Source organism: Chiroxiphia lanceolata, chromosome 3, assembly GCF_009829145.1.
Source record: "Chiroxiphia lanceolata isolate bChiLan1 chromosome 3, bChiLan1.pri, whole genome shotgun sequence".
Lineage (NCBI taxonomy): Eukaryota > Metazoa > Chordata > Aves > Passeriformes > Pipridae > Chiroxiphia > Chiroxiphia lanceolata.
In genome coordinates, this window is record NC_045639.1 from 61,467,128 (window position 1) to 61,494,600 (window position 27,473).

A 27,473-nucleotide genomic window follows, 5' to 3' on the forward strand; every position below is an offset into this window, starting at 1 on the left:
AGGTCAACCTCCTACTGTCCCAATTTAGCATGCTTTTGCTCATATAATTAATATATTGTGGAGCTCACAAATTGGATTCCTTTCAGATAAGAACAAAGCCAGAAGAACATGCTTAGACATACAAGATTCATTTTATCTGCCAAGGGACATTCAGCCCATGGTCCCTAATAGAGCTAGTCTGAAATAAATTTCTTGACAAGTGAGCTGGGTCGGCATCAAATACACACAAGTCCTCTCCCAAGTCTGTTCCCCTCTCTCCTATTGCAACATGCTCTTTGCTAATGCAGGCAAAATGGAAGTATCAATAATTAGATTTTTTTTGGTTTCAAATTTTACCCAAATATTCAAGTTATAGTTCACATTTCCCATTATGTATAACAGCATAGCAGCAGATTTATAAATTGCAATGTGCAAAATTCAAACTTTAAAATAAAAACAGTTATTTCTAAAAAGCAAGAATTATAAAGCACAGTAACAAAGTTATGAATCACAGACCGTATTTCACATGTGGTTTCTCAGCTGTGAAATATTACTTTCAGAAACTTGTTATATGCTATTTTTGATATTTGTAGCTGTCCTACCTATAAAAGCAAAGAGTGAAGATGTACTTTCCATGGGGGTCTTCCTCCCTAATTATCTTTTTTATAATTTAGTGACAACTGTGCACATACAGATTCTATTTCCCTTCACTGACAGAAGGTTTTTTCCGTCCCTTTTAAGCTCTTCCCCCAGACTACCATACTGAGCACTTTTAACACACTACCCTAAGTCTTATCCTGGATTTTTTCAGTCCCAACTTAAACCTCTCCCATTCATCTTGTCACAGTTTTTTAGTTCTCATGTCTGTCTTTTGCCACAGAGCCACTTAGTTGTACAGTGTTGTGTAGACTTGTGTAGAGAAAGCAAAAGTAATCACTCATTTTGCAATTCTTTCCTTTTCCTGGTATTATTCCTATTGAAGACACATGACACATTGCGAGTGTGCACACAGGCATGTGTATTTCTGCTCACGGGTATTAAAGTGAATCAACTAACTGAGAAATCATTCAAAACCTGATCAAAATCCTCCACTTGAGTCATATTTGGAAAACACAGAACTACAAAATAATTAATTTAGCATCAGCAGAATATTGCTGCCTGCTCTTTGCAGATGCTTTTCAAAATGCTTCTGAGCAAGTCAAGAATTCTTCTCCCTTTATTATTCAGTTCTCTATATAGTTTAAGAAATGCCCTTTCCCAAAGTATTATATGTGCCACTCAAATAGTCAAGTCCATGAGTCTAAAATCTTACATTCTAGAAAGTAATGGAATACACTGGGACTGCAGTGATTTCCTCATAGAGTCAGAACACGATTTCTTAGACTCCTTCCTTCCTACAGAAGGAGAGTAGGGGACAAGATGAAAGGATGATGTGAAAGAGTTGGACACTATTAGAGCTTAAGGAACTTAAAACTGATGAATGGCAATTGTTTCATAGAGAAATCAACTACATAGCTTAATCAGTTCTTCTAGCTCTTGCATCTTACAAGGCTCTGAAGAGATTCAATTACTTTCTTTTTTTTCAGAAATGTATGCCTGGAAAGGATAACCTGGACACTGCAATGATCCTCCACAGTCTCAGGCAATGAGTTATTAAGATTAGAAATTAGTTATTAAGATTGGAAATCTTAATAACATAGTTATTAAGATTAGAAATTTCTGTCAGAATATTAACTCTGTGTCCACTTGAGTTCCACACATCTGCAAGTCACAGAAAATATTCCAGCACCATTTAAAAAATATAAAGTGTCTTCTAAAAAAGTCAAAACCCACATAAATACGCTCCTGACACAAGTATCTTAGCAACATCAAGGATATTGCCAATGTCCTTGTTCCCTACAACAGCAGGGAATTTGTTAATAAAAGTGTCCTGATGTGTGTAGAAATCAGAAACAGATGGGCTGACCACTTCACCTCAAACTGCCAACTGGTTTTCCTGCATATTTGCCAATTTTCTTTAAAGACACTCTACTATCTCCCACATGACTGTGAAATTAAACCAATTGAGGATTTAGGAATAGCACAAGTACAGGGAATATGTTCTCCCTGGAAGTCTAAGCATCTCTGTTTTACCAACTCCCTGTTTCTTAGCCAGGTAAGTCCTGCTATACATTGCACTCACTGGACCTGAATTACTTCTGTTGCACTTCAACTGCCCACCATTCTTAAGGTGAAACAGATAGACATAGACTACCAACAAGCAGGACTAAGAGCTGTAGAACAGCAGACAGTTTCTCTCTGTAGTGCTCCATAGGCGCAACAACCTCGCATATCTACGAACCCACCCTTCCAAACTCGGATCTGCAGTTTCAGTAACCAGGGTAGCTCAACCTGTCACTCTAACCTTCATTTAAATTCATGTAAGCAACTCCCAAATAAATCTATACTCACATTTTGACCTCCTATGCACTTTCTGGATGAAAAGCACTGTAAAAAATAATTCCACGTTTACAAATACGAATGCAGTTCCATAATATTCTTGTAAAATACATAAGGATTGTCATAATGGTTAAAAAGTGGGAAAAAGTGAAGGGTTAAGAGCAAATTAGCAAAGATGCTCAGAACCAAACAGTTCTAGTTTTCAACTCCTATTTTTATAATAGATGGGGTACAAATTTCAAGCATACTTCAATGATTTAGAAACCTAGCCTCCATTATAGATAAAAGCTCTTTAAGGTAAGTTGCAACTGCTGAGAGAAAATAATAAAAAATACTGCATTTTTCCCAACCTGACTGATAATATTTTGGCTCTTTCTAACATTAAATATATTTTACTTCTTCTAGTTTATTAGTTATTGCTAAATAGTATACATCATTTTTATACGGTTACACTGCACAATACAGTAAAAAAAAGTCACTGCCCCAAAAAGCCAAGCATTATATAAATGAGGAAATTGTAATTATTTTCCGATTTTTTCATGAAATTAGGATTGCTAAAAGCATTCCATGTACTACCATAATTACTAGCAATAACATAAAAACTAATGCATTCCTGCAATTTTCAATCCATTACTTGTGGTTTCATCATTTGTTATTTCTATCTCACAAAAAGAAGTTAAGCATTTTTATACTTAAAGCAAGAATTTATCAACACAAACATAGCAATTACAGAATCTCCTAAAAGCCAAATGTAAAGAATAGAATTTCTTTTAAGTGAGGCCTCACTGGTGACCTTCACCATTCATAGTGGCTACTACACAAGACACTAACTGAAAGAGAAATTTAATATTTTACCAGTTACTTTAATAGAGTCTATAATGCTGTGTCTACAAAATTCCTGAAAAAGCAAACAAAAACTCCTAATATTTCTCAAAACCCAAACAACTCTTTTTTCTTACCGGCCAGTCCAAAAGCCATGCAAATCCCAACAGACCTTTTACTACATTTTGGGGAACAAAACTGTTGTTCTGTTTATGTATGGTGGTGAGTAACACAGTGTGCATTCCTAACTACATGGGTTACTGAGATCATAAAGAGTGTGCCAGACAGCATTAGTGACACAGGGTCTTATCCCATCTTTCTGACATCCACAGAAACCTAAACTCTGCTCCCATTCCAGCCAATAACAAATGAATGGCCTTAAGAGAAGGCGCTTCAGAAGCTTTAGAACAGCAGAAGGACTGCCAAGTTTTCTTTGAGCAGTAAGTAAGAGAACATGTCAAAGAAACAGGATCATACTTGATCCTTGTCTCATTTAAAAAAAAATAGTAACAAAAAACTCCAAACCCACACCACACACAGTGCAGTATTCTCAGGCTGCTGTCAACTGGCACATAAAGAAGCCCTTTAGGTACATCAGAACACCCCATACTTTTTCTTCAATATCCTCACTGACCCTAGCTTTTAATATATAAGAAAATGTAAAACTTCAGAAGTGCATAGATTTGCTTATTTCTTATGATAATCTAGATACTGACATAGCAGGGAAAAAACAGAAGTTGTAGAGCCTTAGTTTAGCAGACCTGCCCTAAACAACTACACAAGTAAAATCACTACGGTGATGAAAAACAAGGATAGTAATTTAGTTCTAATGCTGGAGTCCTACTCACATACTAACAGATCATTGCCAACAAGAGGCACGGTCCCTTGCTGTAAAGGTAAACTAGTTAATAACTCTGAAAATTTAAAAGATATGTTAAAAAAAACCTGAAATTTTTTAATGCACAGGACCTTACTCTCAAACTTATGTAAAAAGTTTTAGCCCTGTGGATTGAATGAGAAATGCACATTGAATACTTTTGCTTATATAAGGCCAAACACACAGATGTAAGATTGTTTCTGCCAATAACAATGAGGGCTCCAAAGCCAGACTGCTAATGACACTTCCAGGGTTCAAAGGTTCTTCCAGGTATAAAGACTGCTGGCCACCAAGGGCTTCAGTGTCACAGATAGAAGGTACTTACAAGAAATTTTACCATCACATAATTTGGCTGAGAGATTTTTTGCAAGAAATACAGGACAACAATCATCGTTGTGATGGTAAAGGTATTTAACTTTACTGAAGTTCTGAGTTCTGGACTAAGTTAAGTTTGATCTCTAACAACAAAATTGTACGTATGGATACACACGGATGTCTCAGTGCCCTGCCTTTCATGTCATTTTTTTTTATTTATTTTATAACAAATTATGCCTTATTCAAGCCTCTATAGTTGATAAATAGCTTTTGTCCTCTCTAAGTATGGCTAAATGAGAAAGAATGGAGATACGGACAAGGAGGTTCCAAGCGAAATCAATAAACCAATAATAAACTGAAATAGAAAACTGACTTCCATAAAGAGACCACAGAGGAAGGGGAATTTCTGTTCAGTGAGCCAGAGAAAGGGCCCCTTTCCTCTTAATACCTGGAAAACAGATTATGACATTGTTTCCCACAGCATTCTCCTGGAGAAACTAGCTGCTCATGCCTTGGACAGGTGAACTGTTCACTGAGTAAAAAACTGGCGGGATGGTCAGGGCCAAAGAATGGTGTTACATCCAGCCAGTGACTGGATGTCATGACTGGTGTTCCCCATGGCTCAGTACTGTGGTCAGTCCTGTTTAACACCTTTATTGATGATCTGGACAAGGGGATCAAGTGCTTCCTCAACCAGTTCACAAGTGACACCAAGTTGGGTGGGAATGTTGATCTGCTAAAGGGCAGGAAGGCTCTGCAGAGGGATCTGGATAGGCTGGATCAATGGGCTGAGGCTAAAAAACTGTATGAAGTTTAACAAGACCAAATGCCAGGTCCTGCACTTGTGTCATAACATCCCCATGGAGCACTACAGGCTTGGGGAGGAGTGGCTGGAAAGCCATCCGGAAGAAAAAGGGGGGACCTTATCACTCTCTATGACTACCTGAAAAGAAGTTGTAGAAAGGTAGGGGTTCAGTCTCTTCTCCCAAAGAATAAGCAATAGGACAAGCCTCAAGTTGCCCAGGTTTCAAATCAGTATTAGGAAAAATTTCTTTACAGAAATGGTTCCCAAGCATTGGAACAGGCTGCCCAGGGAAGTGGTGGAGTCACCTCTCTTGGAAGTAATTAAAAGACATGTAGATGTGACACTGGCTTAGTGCTGGGTTAATGGCTAGGCTCGAACTTAAAGGTCTTTTCCAAACTAAATCATTCTGTTTTCTGTTCTGATTCAAGTTGAAGACAAATATGTGTGAACCACAAATTAGAGAAGATTTTAGCAGGGGGGATTAATTTGTTACTGACTTAACTGAATACCAAAACGTCCAAGTTTAATAACAAGATGAACAAATTTGGTACCAGGTAATTGTTCCGTATTTATTTTTCTTTTATAGTGTCCTGGTTTTCAGGTAGGTTAATTAGATATTAGCTAATATCTAATATCTCAGTAGCTGTTACAGTGCTGTGTTTTGGATTCAGAATGAGAATGGCATTGATAATACACTGATGTTTTGGTTTTTTGCTAAGTCATATTTATCCTAAGTCAAGGACTTTTTATTTCTTGTCTCATGTTCTGCCAGTGATGAGGTATGCAAAAGAAACTGAGAGGGAGCAGAGCTGGGACAGAGGACCTGAACTGACCAAAGGGATATTCCACACCATAGAATGTCATGCCCAGTATACAAACTGGGGGGGGGAGATCCATAAGGGTGGTTGATCTGGGTTTGGGAAGGGAGAGTCTGGCACTGGTCAACGGGTGATGAGCAACTACATTATGCATCACTTATTTTCCTCTTTTACTATCATTATTGTTATAATTTACCACTATTACTGCATTTTGCTTTATTTCCATTTACTAAACTGTTCTTAGATCAACATACAAGTTTTACTTGGATTCTCCTTCCCATTCCATTGGGGTGGAGTGAGACGGGGAGTTGAGCAAACGGCTGCATGGTGCTTAATCTTCAGCTGGGCTTGAAACCACAACACATAGTAAAAATAAAATTATTCTCTATCTACCCTCAAATCCTCGTTTTACATACTTAGAATTTATGCAGCATTTTCATAAGCATCAAATTACCACATCCTGAATAGCTACCTCTGTCAAGAAAGACTTCACTGAGAAAAGGCAATTCACTTAAGGACTTCATTAGGCAAACTCCTCCCTTTACCCAGGTTGTCCCTCAACATAACCCATCACCTGTACATGTTTTCTTAGCATAGTGAACTCATGTTTAGTGTATTTAAGTATTTTTAGTATTTTTTGTGTATTTAAGTGTATAATATTATGTTACTGAAACAAGAAAGAATAGTATTCTGAACACAAACTTTTATTCATAGTACTTTTACCCAAAACTATCTTTTAATAGTCTTTAAGGAGTCAAATCAGAAGTTCCTGTGAAAAAAAATACTGAAAATGTTATAGTTAAAATAATTTTAAGCACAACTTCATAAAAATATATATGAAACAACTATTTTTGGCACATTATGCTACAAGGAATGGGTCAGTCAGAATTACCCATATAAACAACAAAAAGTTATAAGAGAAGCTGAGCATGTCTTCATAGTATGAAAGAAACACAGAGCAAAAATTAAGATAATCCAGGTGACCTATTGTGCAAGAAAGAAAGCCTTTTCAGAAGCAAACAAACAAACAGAAGTCTACCTGTTGGAGGTCCAATGTAATGGTCACATAATGATACTCAATTCCATTCTGGATACTAGGGCTTTGCCACCAAGTGTTCTTGCCATCAATTGCATTTGTTATTGGGTGTCGTTCTGTTAGAAAAGCAGAAATATATAAATAAATTTCAAAATTATTAAAAGATTTAATTATTTTTAGATCTGAAATCTAGATTTTAATACAATTACAGAACTAATGAGGCAGGACTTTAAAATAAAAAATTATAAATTAATTTTTCTTGTACTCTTGGGGCACCAGTCATGCTTATTATTACTAGAATACTCATCTGATGTTGTTTAATTTTGCTAAAGAAGAACCACAAGAAGGTGATTCAGAACATCTAAATGCAGAAGGCTCTCATGATTCTACAGAAAATGCAGGCATCTAAATCAAGTGAACACTTCCTGCAGTCTTCCAAAGTTTCAAGTATTGTAAAGTCATAAAGCATTGCAAAAGAAACAACAAATCAGAAACCTGTGATATGGTGTGCAAGGAAAGCAGAGATTAAAGTAATACTGGTACTTGCACTTCTAAGACATTTCTAAGCACACACGGAAATAATTCACGAAATAATTCAGAAATCATTAGAGAGGAATTTATTCCTCAATTGGAAAATTTTCGGACTCATATACATGCATATAAAGAAGGTTTGTTTAGTTATAATCCATACAAAAGTCCACGATGCATTACTTTTCATTTCTACATATATTCTGCTGCAGTATCCCAAATGAATCTGAAGAGGGATATGAATTGAATTGTTCTTAAATTTCAAGATCTTCCAAATTATTAAAGTCTGCTTAGATAGTATTTTGTTTTTATTCAGACTGAGAAAAATCACACTCAACATTTTGGGCTACTTTCTGTGGACAATTTGTGTTTCTCTCCTGTACGACATGGAGAATAACATAATCAGAATTTTAAAAAATACACAGATCTACATTTTGAAGTTCCTAATTGTCTAGAGCAAGCCTGTACATTATGAGGAAAATAACCCAAAGGAAATTGAAATACAGTGCTATGCAACTTTTGTCTGCAACAACATAGTATATTAGGAGAAAACCTAACCCCTCTTATTAAGGATGACTTCATAAACTGACAAGTTTTCTTGATATAAAACTGGAATATGTTTCATTACTAGCTAGTCCTAGAACTGCAAATAACTAATTCATGAATTGATTAATGGTTATTTTAATTATTACTTAAATCAACCAGCCAGATAGCCTTTGTGTCTCTGTTTTCTTTGCTACAGCAAAGACCTGTGAAGGACAGGAGTCCTAGCTCATTAAGGAAAGCCAGAATGTCTGACCATATTTAAATATAGAATCAAAGGGCTCTGTGGGAGTGAGAAAAGGTATAGAACCTCAATACTGAAAATGCAAAAAAATTTCATTTAAATATTAGATTATTCAATGGCATTAGTGGGCAGCAACATTTGGAAGTTACAATACTGGTGCTACAATTGATGTTAATGGTAGTTTTATATTGAACAGAAAAGCAAAACACACCCTAACGTTTTACATGTTGTCAGTTCCCCCAGCTCTGATCATTTTCACAAATCTTGGCTTTAAATGAGTGGTAGCAAAAATCAGCTGTAAATCAAACTCAGAGATCCTCGGTGATTGTGACAGAAGCTGTCTAATTGGAAATTTTAATGTGAGTCTCTTCAGATGAAATTGATACAAAGGTATATCATGAGAAGGTGGATTGGGAGATGAATCAATAATTAACTGTAATCACCATTATGAAAGTTTAATCATAATTAATTTGAAAACACGGATTAATTGCTGGCATGTATTGCTTATTTAAAAGGTAAGGGGAAAATATAATATTTATAAAAAGGACTGGATTGCAAACGCAGTTCAAGGACCAATCTCCCTGATGGATGGCAAGAGGGAGAACTTACAGAGTGAGCCCGTCAAACTGTGCTCTTTAATTTGGACTCACATGTGATTAACCAGGGAATTTCTGTACATTTCCTATTACAGTAATTAAGGGGAGGCACTCCAGACTCACACATTCCAGGGGGATCATTTAAAGTCTGGTTATATTACATGGTTCTCCTATTAACAAGCCTTCTCTGTTTAAATAAGGCACTTCTTTTTGCCAAATTAATGTTTAGAAACTTTAAAATGAGATGTGGTTATAAACAAAAGACCAGTTATTATGAAGTTGGGCAGACTGAAGTTTAGAAGAGGGCAGGAGCAAGGGGAAACACAGATATATATCACTTAGATGAGTTTTTTATATACACACACACATTATGTATGTCTATATACACATACTTCAGTGTACATTATCTGATATCATAGGCAGGACAAAGCAATATATCTGGTTTAGGTTTGGGTTTTGAATTAAGCAAGCTTGATCTAGGAGAAAAACTTGTCTCTAAATATTCATCTATAAAGCATCTGTCTCTAAATATTCATCTATAAAAAAGGAAACAGTCTACTGCACAATCTTTCCACTAGTCGGAATGCTCCCAAAAACTCCTGAATTCTTCTCCAAGTGAGAGACACTGCTATAGTGTAACATACTTAGATGCGTACATTGCTACAACATCATATGACCTTATCTCAGAAGGCGGCATTAACTGCAGCTAAAGAAGACATTGAAACTTGGAAAACTATCTTGGGGAAAAAATAGTCTTCAGAACTGTCTTCAGAATAATGTAATCTATACTGGGACAATTATAACTAGCTTCGCAAATATAAGATGGGGAGGAAATGGATACGTAGCAATTTATTAGGAAAGAAAGTATCTGAGGACTGTAGTGGAAACTAGCTTTGTATCTTTTCCTAGTGGTGTCACACCATTAGAAGGGGGAAACGTCTAATTAAAACACGTAAACAGGAATATATGCTGTTCATTCTGAAGCAAACCTAGATTACTATGCAGTGCTAGTAACAGCTCAGGTGAATTTTAATAAATATGAAAGACTCTAGAGAAAATTCAGAGAACTGCAATTTGCACAGTTAGAGTTCTAGAAAATACAGCCTATGAGGAGAATGAAATTAAAAATAGCTGAGTGCTGATGGTCTTGCTCTATCTAGTTTCTACACTAAGAAAAATACTTTGGTTAAGAAAAAGGAAATAAGTCATTCCTTGTATTGACTGAATTTAGGAAATAGGCAACATGAATTTCTGCAAGGAAGATGCAGAAAAACTATTACAAAATCATTTTGTAACAGGTAAAATACCTCTAGGTAGAGTGTCCATGAGAGGAAGTTTCTAAGGAGAAGCCAAACAAGCTTCTGTCTGGAAAGCTACAGCTATAGCTCATCATGTCTAGAACTAGCAGACAGATTAAATGGTTTTGGTTTTTTTTTTCTTTATCCTGTGGTTTTAAGCACTTGCGTAAATGTCATGAGGTGTAAATATATCTGAGCTATGTTTTAGAGGGAAACAACTAGAAAAAAATATAATTGTCTCCATGCTTTTGTGTCCTTTGCTTCTTCCAACATTTTAGCTACTCCATTAAAAGCTGTCTTAAGTATCTCTACACTCTCTACCATCTACTGTGCCAATATACTCATGAAAATATAACTATGTTGAAGTTATTCATGTCTTCCACTACAAGGTCACATGAAATTAAACTTGTATTAATCGAGTAAGAAATTTCCTTAGTTCTAATCTTCCCAACTACTATAAATAGGCTTCTCTGAAGTAGATTATAACAAATTCATACTTGAAAACTGTTAAACTAAACATTAAACCAAGCAATGTTACACAATTATTCTTTTTTTGCTGGCTCAGTGAAACTGAATTTACTGAATTTTCAGTAAATTTTTTTTACAGAAAATTTTACAGAATTTTGCTTAGATTGGCCAAAATGTTCAAATTCCACATGTATGTATGCAGGTAAAAGTCACCTGGTTTTCATTCACGATTAGTATATTTCAAAAGAATCCAACAACAGTTGTAGACACTTAATTTTTCTAAATCTAAATTTAAGTGCTCTGCTTTTCAGCACCTGAATCAGAAAGTTCAGTGTGAGGAGTATCTATATCAGATATAGATTTTGAAATACCTTTGGGAGAGATGGGTAACCTGACTTAAAAAGAGACCCACATTTCATAGCAATCGGGCTGGTGAACTACAGTTTTGTTTCCTGAGTATCTACACCCTTTGGAAAAAAATCTTTTTAAAGGAACAAAATGAAAATGGCACACATACGATGTGGAACCCTGCTCCTTTGATCACAAATACGGCACTGAGGGTTCCTTGCAGGCTGTCCAGGTACATGTTCAACGAGTTTGCAGTACATTTCCCGCCCCTTTTCTCCACAGGTAGCATTGGTTGTGATGAGAGCATTACTGGCTAGGTTCAGCACTGCAGGAAACAGTCCTGCAATAAAATAAAATAAAATCATAAACAAAAGCAACAAAGGTAAAACCAAGGTGAACTTAGCAGAATAATCATGAATGAACATAACAGCTGTTACGACGTTAAAGCAAAAGGTTCAGTTTTTAACAACTATGGAAGTAATGAAGAACAAATTTGGATGTGCATCCAGAATTTAGACATCAGACATTAGATATTAGACTGATGGTTTTTCCTCATTTTTCTAAAGTTCAAATTGGTACCTTCTGGTTATATCTTAAACAACAGCAGAATGCCAAAGAAGAAAGTAAAGTGTAGAAACATACAAAGCATCATAAAACTGTATTTTTCATAAATAAACCTTGTGTTCGTACCCAACTGGATACTGTAACACTGTACACAAAATACCTAGGAAAACTCTTCATCATTTTCTTTTCTGGTTACATGCATTGAAAAGTTTTTCCTTCAGAGTATGCAGCACTTGTATTGCACTGTATTACTGTTCTGCACATAGGACCTCATAGGCACCTTTGTCATCAGAGCATCTGAGTAATTCATTCAGCAACATGAATAGCATATGCCATGTTTCCCTTTCCTCAAGAAGAGAATAATATATACGACATCATATCTTTTATGGTAGCACTATTGTTATTTTTCCAGGTGCACACACTGAGTGATGTACTATAACTCTCATTCAGCACAGCGCTTAAGCACATGTCTGAATGCTCTGCTGAGCCAAGTTCTATGTAGCAATAAGCTATAAAGATCATAAACCATACAAAGAACATTCATTAAGGTGGGCTACTCTCCTTCCCACTAAGTACTGATCAAAATCTTTGAGTCATAATAAAATTCCTCCATGGAGACAAATTAACATGATATGTTGAATGCATACATTAGCACCTCACATTAAATCAATCAGTTTTGCATCTTCAAAAGCATAATTTGTCCTGGTTACAGGTTAAACAAAAAAAATCCACAATAAAACAAGCAAAAGAAAAGGCTTACGTACAGATGTTTGAGATCACCTTCAGATTTACTTTATGATAATTTACACTGGCCCAAAACCCACTCTTCTGCAATTCATTCAGCTTCTAACCCTATTTTACTATTATAACCTTAAAATAAGGCTTTAATAAAAATTGAATTTGTAATTATTGTACTCTGATAAAGCTCTCTTTATAATGGCATTCCTTTTCGTCCTCCACAAATGGACAACACTCTTTAACTGACTCCTTGTTCAGACAGTCTATTGCTTGTTCAGACAGTCTACTGCTTGTCTCTGCAATTAACCTGTATGCCATTTAATTACCAAGCTTGGCTGGTCATGGTACAGTTCTTTGACTCTCCTGTTCACTTTAAAACCATGTGTAAATACACTGCTTGAGAAAGAGAACCAATTAGTTACTAACCCATTCAATTTGTATAGTCAATCAGTACTTGAGATTTTATTGATCAAGTAGTTTGCCCCTTCTGTATAGATTACAGCTCATTTTCATCACATTTTAAAATCTGTACAGCCGTTCTTGTCTTTTTATTCACTGCATTCAGTGATATTTGCTGCCTTCTACAATGGGGCCATATGGTAAAAGCCTGCGTAAGCATTAGGAGAGTAGATGAACTAATAGCCGTGAAACTTCCTATGTTGACTTACAGTCTCATTATTCTCTTTTTAGGCTGTACAAAGTTAATAGTGTAGAAGCCAGTAATCATTTAGTGTTAACACAGAGTCTGGAATTTGGTTTGGAGTTAAGTATCTTAAGCCCTCAAAAACAAATCTCATAAAAAGGACAAAATGATCCTACATGAAAAGAAATCGCAGTACATGGCATCAGGAGAATAAATCCTTCAAAAAACAGTAGAATGGCTGAAAGAGAGCAGCCAAAAAGCATTCAGATTCACACAGTTATAAAAATATTACCTGTTATATGCCTATCAAAAATCATACCATTGCTCTAAGTTTTAACTCTAAGTGTAAGACATGTAAGTAAACAAAGAGTACTTAAGGAACTCATCAATTAGAACATGATTTTGCCCTCAGGTCATCTCTTAAATGTACAGAGCAGCGTAGGGCAAAGCTACCAAAACAGTCTTGCCCATAATCAGTACCAACACAGGCAACAAAACAAGTATTGGGTATTTCACTGAAGAGCCCATGTCAAGATGCCAGTTCACTGAAGAGCCCATGTCAAGATGCCAGCACCTCACAGAGAAGTGCACCACACTGAATTCCCTGCAGGCTCAGATGACAGGCAGAGAGCAAAAGATGCACATTGAACCCAGCACTTCACATTTGGCATTGATGAATTAATTCCTCAAACTTGGGATCTTAACAAGCTAAAAATGACAATTAACAACTACATATCTGAACTTTTCTTGAATAATCTTTATTTCCAAGGAGCAGGGAGTTGGGCTCAGTGGATCTTACAGGTCCCTTTCAACTCAAGATATTCTATGATTCTATAACACGGCTTTGTACAGCCAAAAATAAGGCTTTGCTTTAGAAAAAAACACATTTGATGTGCAAGCCTGATGGAATGGAGGAAGCAATACTGAGTTCTAGCAGTTTCACAACACAGAAATGAGATTCTAGCAATACAGATGATGAAAACATTGTCTTGAATCATTATTTTATTAGGTATTTATTAGTTTATTATTATTTATCTGTCATATTCAAGGCCTCTAGAATATGAAATAAAAATGTGTATGTTCATGATGTCAATAAATCCAGTTACCATTTTCTGAGATTCTTATCTATCCGATCACAAACCCCCAGGAAAAAGGCAAGAGAGCTATAGATAGCACAGTTATTATTTTTTTTAGAGAATTTTACTTTGCTTTTATTAAAATAATCATACATAAGAAATATTTAAAATCTGGTGTACTAGTTTTGTGCATCCTAAATTTAATTTCTCGCTAAATTATAAAGTTTGTTGTTATCAATCCCACCTTGAATTTTATGGGCATCCTTCTATTAAACACTTCCAAAAACATGATCTGCCAAAATTACAGAGTTCTTCTTTCTTTATTGCCAAACGCCTTTTGTAATCATTTGCTCCAGTGCAAAGACTGCATAAAATGCTCTGAGTCACCAACATATTATCTCTATCTTTCGTAGCTCAAGTGTAAGTAAAGAAATTCTACTCCCTTCAACTGCCAGCTACATCAATCTTTTCCCTTTTTTGTGGTACCAGTATAAAACAGATTAGCATTCATTTCTATCTGTTAAAATAACAAAATTCTAACAATTACATGGAGGAAATAGGTAGAAAATATTGGCTTGTGAACAGATAGTGGTTTGAGTAGCTTTGGTTCAGTTTCTGATTTTCAAAGGACTACTGATGTGTGAAGAGAAAAACAATATCCCTGATTCTCATCTATGAAATAGCCATGGCCATCTTTCTGCTTTACATTTTGGGTTTTAAGCATGGAAAGTATTCCATGAAGCTTTTAGTGGAAGCCAGATAGAAAGTTTGTTCAGTGTTGACAGGTGATTAAACTACGAAAGGCAAATAACACAGAAATTAATCAAATTATTTCAAGTAGTGTACCATTCACAGGTAATTAAGCGTGGTGCTCAGTTCACTAGAGAATTACGGATGATAACTGTAGCACATATCATCAACAGAAATAGTTTTAGAAAAAACTGCTAAAAATGAAAACCAGCAAATCAGCAGAATTTTCTTGCTTACAAACTCCAATGTATACAAGTTTTACACTGCCACTGTTCTAGTTAAGTCGGGTGTGGCGCCAAGCTGCTAAATACATTATTTTTTTCTTAAAATGGATTCTGGATCAAAGCACATCTAGATACCTATCTTAAAGATAAAAATTGTGGCTGCTTGGGATCTTAATTGTTTTACAGATGCCTTACAAGTCATCCCTTATCAATACCAAAGTTCTCTGTAGGCACTGGTAAGCATATAATTGATTCACTGAGTTCAGCACATTTAGATTAAGAAACAGATTTTTACAACATTCCACAAAGGTCATTAAAGGAAATAAGCTGTCATCACATATGAAGGAATGACCTCTCATGACATCGAAAAGGAAAATGAAGAATAACAGTGGAAAACCACAGCAATCTTTGCTTAATCCTGTTTTGTTCAAAAGGTACATAAGTTACTTAGAAAAGAGGATAAAAAGTAAGATGATTGTTTATGGATGATAAAAATTATTCCCAAAAATTAAAATAAGGATAGACCACAAAGAATGGTAGAAAAATTTCACCATTTGTGTCTAGACAACAAAATGGCAGATGAAATCAAGGAATAGAAATTAATACACAGGGGGAAAATATTATAGGCTCTGCACTAGCTATTACCAGCCCTGAAAGAATTATTATTGATATTTCAATGAAAATATTAGCTCAAGGAATAGAAACAAAATGTCATTACATTACTGCATAAATCCATCTGTACTGACAACTCAAATGCTGTACGGTATTCCTTATCTCTCATCTCCAAAAGGACATGGTAGAGTTAAAACAATGAAGAAAAGTGTGACGACCACAGCTTCTCAATGTGGGTATGAATAGTCTATGAGTTTTCTACTGGAAAACAAACTGATTTGGAGATGTATAAAATTATGTAACTGCATATAAAGTCATTAGTAGTTTTAGTAAGTAAACATTTGGAAGTGAACATGGTAAGTCTCATTGTCCTTCTAACACAAATTGGAGGTGCTGAGTCAATTTATCATACAGAATTTTTCTTCACTGCTTGGGACTTTTTTCCTATTTATAAATGGAACTTCTTTCCAGCATGACAGCAATTAAATTCTAGAATACATGAATAAATTATACAATAAAATATTTTTATTCCAAAAGCAGGAATTGATTAAAACCCAATTAGATTAATACAAAGAACAAGGGTTCATCTGGGGATGTTAAACATGAAGGGCTTGTGTTCAGTTGTCAGTTCAGAATATCCCTAAATCACTGGGTTTTACCCAGGGAGGCATCACTGTACTCTTTTTCTTCTTTCACATTTTTCCTCAATATTGTCATTGATAGGTACCTGTAGTTGTTTCTTACTAAGGCTGGTAGCACATATATCCCTACATCAAGGTCCATCCAAAATCCAGTAGAATATGTAAACTGAATTTTGTGCGGCATTGCTAATGAAACTAATATTTTTGCCAATATTAATCTCTTTCATAAGCAATTGTCCTTTATACTACTTCCCGTCATTACTTTGCATACATAGAGGCCTCATTAATGGTTACTTATTCAATAGACCCCCAGAACATTCTCTTGAGATTGGCAATTTCCTTGCAGTTTTCTGTACAGCACTATTAATTTTCTTATGTTTTCCTTATTTCATTTCATAAAGGAAAATAACAGCTCAACTTCATGTGGGTTTTTTTTATCTACTTTTCATGTATCCTCACCAACCTCCAGCTCATTTAAGCTCAATGAGTATCGGTGGAATAAAACCCGCCAATCTGATGCCTGGCACCCTGCCCTGTTTTGTCATGCCCTATTACCTACTTCTCTGCCAAACTGACAGATTTTCCACATGCTTTATTGCAATAGTGGAGATCAGCAGAAGCAGATGAGCTACACAAGTAGCAGGTACAAGACATTTTCATAAATCCTGTCAGCTGTTGAATTCAATCTCATTCTCACTCTCCTCCCAAACAGCACTGTTTGATTGACCTTCAGAGTCACTGCAAGACCTAGATGATTTCCCTAGCTGAGAGAGGATGGAGGGATTCTAGTGGGAAATCAAAGATATTAACTGCATCTCCAGCTGCCGAAGGGTGATTACAGGTTCATTATGAAGTGGGGATAGTCACTGGGGTAACCTACTTTCAAAATGTGTCAAGAAGTAGCTAGAGCAAAGGAAGGGGTACAGGAAACAGATATGAATGTAAACAAAATAATTACCTTGTACATAATTGTTCCTATCATTGACCAGTTCTGACACATTTTTCTTTCCTTCCCTTCACATAACCCATGGAGAATTCTAAATACTGTTTCAATCACATCACCATTCTAGACCTACAAAACAACTGGTGGGGTAAGTCTCACTAGAAGGACACTCCAGCATTACAACGGAAGCAGGAAGTACAATCAAGGAACCAAGATTATAACCTCTGTCAGACTTCTGCTACTGCATGGAGGAAACAGCAGACACCTTAAATGAGAAACAAGGAACCACCATTGGTGGTTGATAGGAGATGGAGACAGCATCAGAGATACTTACACAGAGATTAAGGAAGTAACTCTCTGAGTGTGGCAGATTGGGAAGAGAGAAGAAAACTGGAAGGAGAAAGATCACTGCAAAGATACTCATAGAACCTGTAGCCCTTCTTGACAGAAAATGCTAGTAAAATTTGCATCCATTATTATTTCACGTCTAAATTGTGATAACGGTGATAATATCAGTATCATACAGTGATAAGATCAAGGTAAAATTAATATAAATAATTGCAGACCCTGCACATATTAACTTCTAAAAAAATCATCACTGATTTTCCATAGCATTTTTTAAGTACTTCCAAAATAGAAGACAAACTTTGGTTTACCAGCTCAGGAATTTCTTTGTGTCTTATTAAAGCATTAGAACTGAGTAAATGTTTTTCTCCTTCAAAGAAATCTCTGTTAAGACCTGCATATTCCTCTTCTCTCTTCTAAACAGACCAATGTTTGGCACTGTATACTTCCTTCAATCTTCTCAAAATATCCCTAGTCTCTTCAAAGAAGCAAATAAAACAGCCTGCCTAAATATGTTAACTTTTCAAGCCAATTTTCCTAGTCTATAGAGCACTTTGAAATGTTCATGCAGTCAAGCAGAGCTGTTTGCCACTGAATTTGTACTAAAAAGACAAAAGAGAATATGTCAATTTCAGATGTTCTAAGAAGTGTCACTGGAAAAAGAGAGACTTGTCTGCTGCAGCACGGAGCTAAGCTAGGCTGTGGGAACACAGTGGGGAGAAAAAACTGGGACAAAACAAAACAAAATGTTGCAGCACTGAATTGCTTTCAGCTGTGCACAACAGGGAGTAACTTAATGCACTCTATCCACAATGTAGATGAAGACTTTTATACAACTAGAAAATAAACGCAATTTGAAGAAATAGCTGTCCAGACACAACAGATCATACAGATTGGAAAAAAAATTGACACTAAACCCTTTTGTCCAGAGGAAAACAAAATGGGAAACAAATGTTTCAGTGCCCATTTATGTCAGTCGCCCTAAACCCCTGTGCATTACAGTACTGTTTGGTAGTCATCCTTTTTTCCTCCCAAAGGAAGTGGAAAAGTAATTTTTCATATTTGGTGGTAGAGACGGCTTGCTTTTACTTAGAGATGATTTTCTTTCTGCATACAGAATAGTGTTACATACATCCTCCTGCATATTTAACTTCAACACAAAAGACAGGGTATGAAACTCTAACCTGGAGAAACATGATAGCAAAGCTAACTATAATCCTTGCAAAGTAACAGACACATCTGAAAAAGAATATATTGATTATCTAGTAATATTATGTTGTCTCTCCACAGCTTACAACATTGAAAATATGTAGGGACGTAGCTGATTTTAATAGCAAAACTCCATCAGTTTTACAGATTAGGAGACTGAATTTAAAAATTGCTACCGGTTTACCCCAATATTATATTGGATGAAATATATAAGCCACCCCCTAGCTTTCTAATGATTTTCCTTCTTTCCCAGAGCTGACACAAAAAGTTGTTTTGAAAAGTAGAACAGGAAAAATATAGGTGAAGATGAAATCCTGTCTCCTTGACATCCATGGCAGAACTCCCACTGAATCAAAAATCCAAAGCACAAAGACTTAACGGACATCTCATTTTCAAAGGTATTTACATGTCCAGTCTGAGTCAGACACCCACCGGTTTTCAAATGTATTCTGTCTGTATTCTGGTAAAAATTTTGAAGAGCAAAATTGCAGTTGTACAAATACCTTATCTGTAGAAAGAGTGCACTATGCATGAAGAAGCAAGCAGCACCACACTCTTTACAGCTATTTCCTTTTATTTATTAACCACATGACCCTCATTAAAATCTTTGCAGTACAGTAGTATGGTCCTGGTCAGCCAAGCAGGCCTAACAAGAAAAAGTAAAAGGACCTCTGAGAAACAACACTGATCTGCAAACCGGAATTCCACTGAATCACGTGTCTTCTGTTCTTAGATAGTACACATCAATTTACAGCTTTCCCAAATTGCATGATATAGCTAAAAATGTGCATTTTTATTCAGTTCCAACATCTGAACACCAGTATCTCCATACTCCGGAGACGCCACGTTTGGTTTTCCCCACTCATGCACTTCCCTCATTTGCCAACAGAGGGTTAGAGAGAGACCTGTATGCTTTGTCTATCCCAGTTCCGTCCCACTGAAGGAGAATTAAAAAAAGAGGATTGAGAAATGGAAAAAAAAATAAATCAGAATTTCTCAAAGGCAGGATAGAGCCTGGGAAAATCAGAGCCTCCAGATGCAACTGACTGATGACTTTGGTCTTGACAAAGCTTCTGTCTCATGAAAAAAGTTCTGCTATGCATTGTCTTGGACACTAAGGAATATGAAGTATATTACTGTTTTTGCAATAACTTCAGAATCAATGTCCATTGAAACCACACTGCAGAGTCAAAATTACTTACTGTGCCCTTGAGTCTACAACACTGTCAACTTAAACAGAAACACTGAGATGTTTGTGGTGTTCTTTAACAAGAGGCAACGAAAGATGTTATGGAGGCTAATAAAAGTCATCCTTCTATTCATCATCATCTAACTGTCAAAAAAACCCAAACTGAGTCTGACTTTACGAAACCAAAGAGCAAATGGAAAAACTGATCTTACCATACTTTTACCACGAGGATTCAGAAGAAAGTATTTTAAAGTATGTTTCTCTCAGCTGATGAGCTTGAATAAACATTAAGTTCGATTTTCATTCTTTGAACTGATTTACTTCTTGCTATTCTGATGACATGCTTTAGAAACACATAATGATAAGGATTATAAATTTTCTACATATTCTGGTAAAATGTGTGGTCACCAATTAGTAGTTTCTATGTAGAGTTCTTAACATGATGTTCAGAGAATAAAGAATCACTGAGGCTGGAAGGGACTCAGATCTAGCCCAAATCCGTGCTCACGTAGGGTTACAAGAGTGCTTCTTCTGTTTAAATGGAATTTCCTGTACACTGATTTGTGCCCATTACCTCTTGTCCTGTCACTGGACACCACTGAGATATATCCATACAAGTTTGGATATATCTTATCTATCACCCCAATACATATTTACACACCTTGATAATATCTCCTTGAGATTTCTTTTCTCAAGACTTAGCAACCTCAGGCCTCTCAGCCTCTTTTTACAGGATAGACACTCCAAGTCCTTAATCATCTTCCCAGACATTTCCTGGACTTGTTCCAACATGTCCATGTTTCTCTTGTATTAGGGGGTCTGGAACTGGACTCGGCTCTTTAGGTGTGCTCTCATCACTGCTGATCTGATGGGGAATGATCACCTCTCTCAGCCTGTTGGAGACACTCTAACTAACGCAGCTCTTTTGCTTTTTTTACCACATCGCTGGCACACTCAACTTGGTCTCTGCTAGAACACCCAGGTCCTTCTCTGCAAAGCTGTCTTCCAGCCATGTGGAAGACATGTTTCTACTGGTGCATGGGGCTGTCCCTCCCCATGGGCAGGACTCTGCACTTCCTTTTGCTAAACTTCATGAGGTTAGTCTATTTTTCCAGCCTGACAATGCCCCTCTGGCACGACCCTCTGGCAAATCAGCCCCTCTGTCCAATTTTGGATTGTCTGCAAACTTACCGAGGGTGCCCCATCACACAGGTCATTAACAAAGATCTTACATAGTATTGACCCCAGTGCTGACCACTAGTGCCTGCCTAGTGATCACTAGTGACCTGCCTCCAGATGGACTTCGTGCCACTGATCACAACCACCTGGGCCTATCCATTCAGTTTCTAATTCACCTTTCTGCCCACTTTTCTAACATGTATTTCATCAGCTTTTCTTTGAGGTTGTTATAGAGACAGCACCAAAAGCCTTAATAAAGCTAGTGTAAATAACATCCACTCTTCTCCTTTCATCCAGCAAGTCTGACACCTCATCACAGAAGGCTATCAGGTTGGCTAATCAAAAATTCCCCTTCAAAACTTCATGTTGGTTCTAAAACAAACATTTTAGCTACATGTACCATTTACATTTACCATGTTACATGCATGTGTTATTTAAACACAAACTACACAACATTCTATTAAAATGAGAACTAACTTGTCCTTCTCAGATAATACCATAAGGCTGTACACCTTTGAGCCGTTCAATTTCAATGCACGTAAGGCACAATTAGCAAGATCAAGGCCTTCAGTGATTATAGTATTGAAGGCAGAACACAAAATGTATTTTTCCCATCTCAGACTCCCAGCTTTCCATAGAACAGAGCAGGTTGTCTCTATTTCATTTCCAGACAGGCAATATTCTCAGGCATGAGCTAGCTGAATAACTGAAAGATGCTACAAATAATAAAAAACGTACAATAAATTGAAAAATTAAATTGTACATTTGTGTAGTAATACACAATGCATTGAATACAGAAACTCTTCATTATATATGAGAACATGAAAGAATATTTTGAACATTCTGCATCCTTTAGTTCTAGTACATTGAAATAGTCATTGTATGTTACCTAAATTTGTTCACCACAGACTTTGCTATAAAAGGGCTTCTAAATATATGTTATGGCTTTAATAGTGTATTTATATATTTGTATGTTATATATATGTAATATATACAGACAGGCAAATACAATAGACAGTGCATCTGTATCTGTAGTCACAGTAGTATGCCTAAAATTCTTCCTGTTTCATGAAGAGAATATAGTACATGCATGATTTCAATATATTTTAATAACTATTTTGTAAGAAAGAATATTTAAGTAATATTTATTTTCTCCATGAGAAAAATGGACAAACAATTTCCCTCCCATACATATATTTTGTCCCCTTACTTGAACTGTGACTGAATGGAAAGACCAAATGAGGTCTGAGCAGATGGCTGTCAGCAAACCAGTGACAACATATCATGGTTTAGAATTAGACATAAAATGTGTAACCTGGTATACAATTTCTGCTTGTAACTGCCAAAGACATCTGGCTTAGAATATAAGCCAGCTTGAACATCCCTACACATATTTATTTTATCATTCATGAAAATTAAATTATATCAGTATCTCTTAATACTTCTCTGTTAAAGCTGTGCCTATCTGTATTAGTGAAAACTCTCCTTTTCTTCTTTATAAAAGTGGACTCAGAGCTCACAGATGTCACATCTTTACATGCCATTAAAATCAGTCTGAACTGCATGCAGAAGAATCCCTGCACATTTCTTTAAAAATGCACGGGATGACACATCAAGGAAAGGAATTATTCTTCTTCTCTTAACACGCTTCAATGGTACTACTGTCACTAGTTTAACATTTTTTTGCCTGATTAAAGGCTTTAGCAATGGACTCTCAGCTGGAGAACAAATGGTTCAGAAATCTGAAGCAAATGCACATTTCTTGGCTTTTCCTTTGGCTGCCCTTGCTGTACTCAAAGTTAGCAAAAAAAAAAAGTTTTCAGGTCCCCCACATTTATGTATAGCAACAGCTTTTTATGCAGCTTTTTCTGATTAACTGAAGTTGCTTTCAGTAATTCTAAGTGACAGACTGCTCAGTTCATGGAGACCTTAACTTCTACACTTTTTGATTCTACAAGAACTGCCCCCTGAAACACAGTTCCACAGTTGACTGGCACTCATACAAAAAAAATACATTTGAAATGTGAGGTCTCTGCAGACTTACAAAGTTGATAACATTTATGTGCATACCTGTAAGTATTATGACAATTGGCTGTAATACTTAAAATTAATTGTAAAACTTAAGTGTTCTCTGGATCAGTTACTGCCCTGGGAAAGCGGAAGGGAAGGAGGGAGACAAAAAAATCGGAGCTGGATGGGTTAGAAGAGTGACAGGTTTAACTGCCTGTAACTGTATAAATTCACAACCAACAGAGCTGGCTGATAAAAGCACCTACTGATGCTTTTCCAGGTAACAGTGATACACTTGATTACATGGAGTCTAGTTACTAAGACATAGAATCAAAGAGAATGAGTTCTTGATTAGTGAAAAATTGGAAGAAGGGAGGAATTTAGAATAAGTACTGAGACCCAAAACAGGTAGGAAAAATAATTTTGCAGATAGGTAGCAATGAAATGCAGCATTTCTTTTTTGCAGAATTGGGGGGATTTTGATAGGTGAGATGGAGCAGGTGGTGGGGCAGGAGGAGCTCCTTTTAGGGACAAAGAGAACAAGGTGAAAGACACAGCCATTGTCAACAGTGAAAGGGTTAAAATAAGGAAGTTCCTGAAAGAAATAAGAGAGACACTTTCATAAGCAAAAAGAATAAAAGAACACTCAGCAGATGCATTGTTTAGACATTTGGTGAACCCTAAATGCAGAGAAAGGGTGATCAGGAGAACATGTCTTGGCAGCCCTTCTGCTTTTGAAACCCACGGCAGCCGATGAGGGGAAGCAGGAAGGCGAGGAGAGCACAAGATGATCCAAGTGTGTGGGGGGTGATACGTGGAGATGCACTGGAGAGCACAGGGTAAGAAAGGCAATAGGTGAAGTGGAAGTAGTAGAGTACAGACAGATCTCAGCTGCAAACAGAATAGCAATAAGCATATTTAGCAGTAAGAGACAAAAAGTTGTGTAACAAAGAGAACTCCTAAGAAAAAAGTCAAAGACTGTTCCCATACTGAGGAAAGATGAGTGGAAACTTTTATACAATAAATTTGGGTGGGAACACATAAACTCTGGTTACTCAGAATACAAATACTGTAATCTTTTCCTTTTACCCTGGGGGAAAAAAAAAATCTCCTTTTATGAAGGACAACAGAAGCCATCACTCCAATGTCAAAAAACAAAATTGCAAGGTAGACCTGGTATCATTTCTACAGGCACAGTGGGATAGACTAAGAATTTTCTTCAGAGTAATTTTCTGTGGAAAAGGCTTCCAACTGTGCAAAGGCCACTGTAGAATCAGCAAAGAACAAAAAGCCTGAAGACACATCTCTCCATTGAAAGTTTTAATTTCAGAGTTTTGTTTGCATTTTCTACTAAAGAACATTCATCCTTCTTTCTCTAACTAGCTTTCTAATGTGCAGAGTTGTATCTACAAACACATCTCAGCTTTTATTATGCATGCACTCTCTCCTTAAAATCTCACACCTAATTTTGAGTTTAAGAGAACTTCTTTGACATTGCTATCCTAAATCCTCAGGCTGAAATTTCGAAAAAAGTTAGCAATTAGTGCCAAGTCTCTTCCTTCTTCTAGGATAACTTAATAACACAAATACTATCTTGAACCTTCATGAAATCTAACACTACACATAATTATTAATTAGCCTCTGCATTCTTTGGATGTCACACAAAGGAGCTGAAGGAAAATTCAAAGTAACTCTTTCCGAAACATTCATGTTTGAAAATATTTTCAGTATGGGACCTTTTTCACAGTTAGGACTATTAGAAGGTGATGTTAAAGGGTAGAATTAATAAGCCTATTCTTATTTTAATCTACACTTAAATATGAGTTTCCTATGCTTGTATTACATAGGGAATCTGTTAAAAGTTGGTTTGGGTATGAAGAAGCCATTTTCATGCAGTCTATGACTTAACCCTGTAAACTTCAAACACTGATCCTTAAAATCTTCCTAGTGTCTTTCCATATAACTATGATCACTTTAGGGCTGCAGACAATTCTGCTCAGCATTATCTAGCATAGAATATAACTTTTTCTGCTAACAGGAATTTTGGCATCTTTGCAGTGCATTCAGCTGTTCCTAGGACCAAGGCAAAGCCACTTGAAATTTACTACAGTTCCCAGGCAGTTACGAGCACACCAGCAGGAATCAGGGTGGCTTTGAATCACAGTACAGAGCAGCACCATATTTGCTACCCTGCAAATCTTACAGCATGCCTAAATTTGTCCTTACTGATGAGTTTTTATCCATTTGTTGAAAAAAAATTAAAGCTCATATGCCACACAATTCATAAATTCATAAGACAGTGGAGACCAGTTTAATATCCTGTAACAGGAAATTTTTTTTATTAGCAATAGAAAAGCTATCCGGTTATTGGAAAGATAACAGAAATACACATTTCAGTTAATTCTTCATATTATAAAAGAACCCCTGGGGTTATCTTCAGCCAACTACTCAACTCACATTAGAACTACTCACAAATATCCTCGCAGATTTCTACTCACTTGCATTCCCACCTGTCATATATTCAATATTCGAGTGACTTGTAGATGGGTTTTCTGTAGTAGTAGTTTCTTTCTGTAAAACTGTATTGCTGATCTTTACCCTTTCTTAAATAATGGTTCAATTGTACTATCAATGTATCACAGACCAAATAAAAGTACCCCTGCTGTCATGTAGCACAATTTCATTTTCTGCTGATTCTTCTGGGGTGCTCATATTTGATCCATCTTGCTCCAAGACTTGACTAAAACATTTAATATGTTATTATTTTATCATCAAAGAGTTTTAAGTTCTTTTAATCTATCTGTGTTTTAACCCTTCTTCCTTATTTTAATTGGATTCTAGTGATTGTTTTATCACACAGTTGATCTCGAGTAAGCAATCGTACTGTACCGTATTGAATTATAATCTCTATACACAGAGTAGACTTGAGACCTTATGCTCTCATCTGAAAAAACACCTAACAGAGTAATCTGCAGGATAAATAGTGTAGCTTCCACAGTGACAAAATTCCAAAGACAGTACTACAAGAACCTGAACCTATCATTTAAGGAAGACTTGGTATTAAAAAGCCAAGGCTAAGTTTTTTTAAAAGCATGGCTCCATCTCCTCAGGCACCCCTACAAGCTTTTATTTAGAACATTATTCTTGGAGTACACAAGGAAGGGCATGGCAGTTTGCATGTTATACAGACACACATGACTGTGTTCAGTACATACCCTTACAATTTATCTTAAATGCTCTGATTTTAGATGATTGTTAAACTGATGGGACTATGGATAAAGTAATTTCCAAAACAGTGTTACAGAAGAAGTTGACAACCATACAAGTTCCTAGTAGTATGTTTTAAAAATCTTAACACAAGGATCACAATCTGTCCCTGATTGTACCTACATCCTACTCTGTGCATGTGAGACTCAGGTCCTGGCCACAGAAGCCCTCTTCCCCACCACCCACAGCTGCCATTCCTAGTGGGCTTCCAGTGGCTGAGGGCAGCTTCTCATGACAGAATCACTCTGCAGTAGTATGGGAAGAAAACTGGAACAATCTGCATTAATTAACAATTTCCTCCTCCATTTAGGTCTGAAGAGCCACTTCCTTAAGCTTTTTTTCAGGTTTACCAGACTGTGTACCAAGAGAATTCTCTTCAACATTGCAATTACACTTTCTCTGGTTTTTTGTGTTTTTTTTTTTTTAATTCTACAAACAACTATCCTCTCTGTCTTTTTGGTTCTAAAAACTGACACATTTGAATGACCAGATGGCCCTCCAATGGACAAGACACTAAAATAACACAGGCATAAAAGTATAAAATAAAATATACATTTAACAAAGCCCTTACTATAACAAAAGAAAGGAAATTTCTGCAAGTGGATTTAGGAAAATGTGAATATGCAATTACAAAGAGATATAAAGTATACATATGAACCAAAAATCTGTAAGATAAACCTCTGATCTGCCAATACTTAGAGAAAGAAGTTTTGAAGGTATGGAAGCTGAGGGCTGCTCCTTCAGGTCAAAAAGCTCCTTTGATTTTAATTGAAGGAACTCATATACACCTGATGTATATGAGTACACAAGGTACTGGCAGTGTAACTGCAAAAAATTAATATGTTTTTCTTACATAATTTCTATGTTACTGTTTTATTAATTTCCATTTTTACCACAAGCTTGCTTTTAAGAGCATAACAATTTTTTTTCCATTAGAGCATTTTACTTGTAAACAAAGACAAAACAA

The 27,473-nt window shown here is 36.2% G+C and overlaps 1 protein-coding gene across 2 annotated transcripts in view; it reads right to left on the reverse strand.

The window, feature by feature from the left end:
* Positions 1 to 27,473, reverse strand: part of LAMA2 (laminin subunit alpha 2) — a 359,058-nt gene that overhangs the window by 261,959 nt on the left and 69,626 nt on the right. For both annotated transcript variants that reach the window (XM_032682503.1, XM_032682504.1), the window contains exons 2-3: positions 11,286 to 11,456; positions 7,095 to 7,207 (exon numbers count right to left, since the gene is read on the reverse strand). In XM_032682503.1, the coding sequence (XP_032538394.1) occupies positions 7,095 to 7,207; positions 11,286 to 11,456 (284 nt within the window). The remainder of the gene's footprint in view (positions 1 to 7,094; positions 7,208 to 11,285; positions 11,457 to 27,473) is intronic.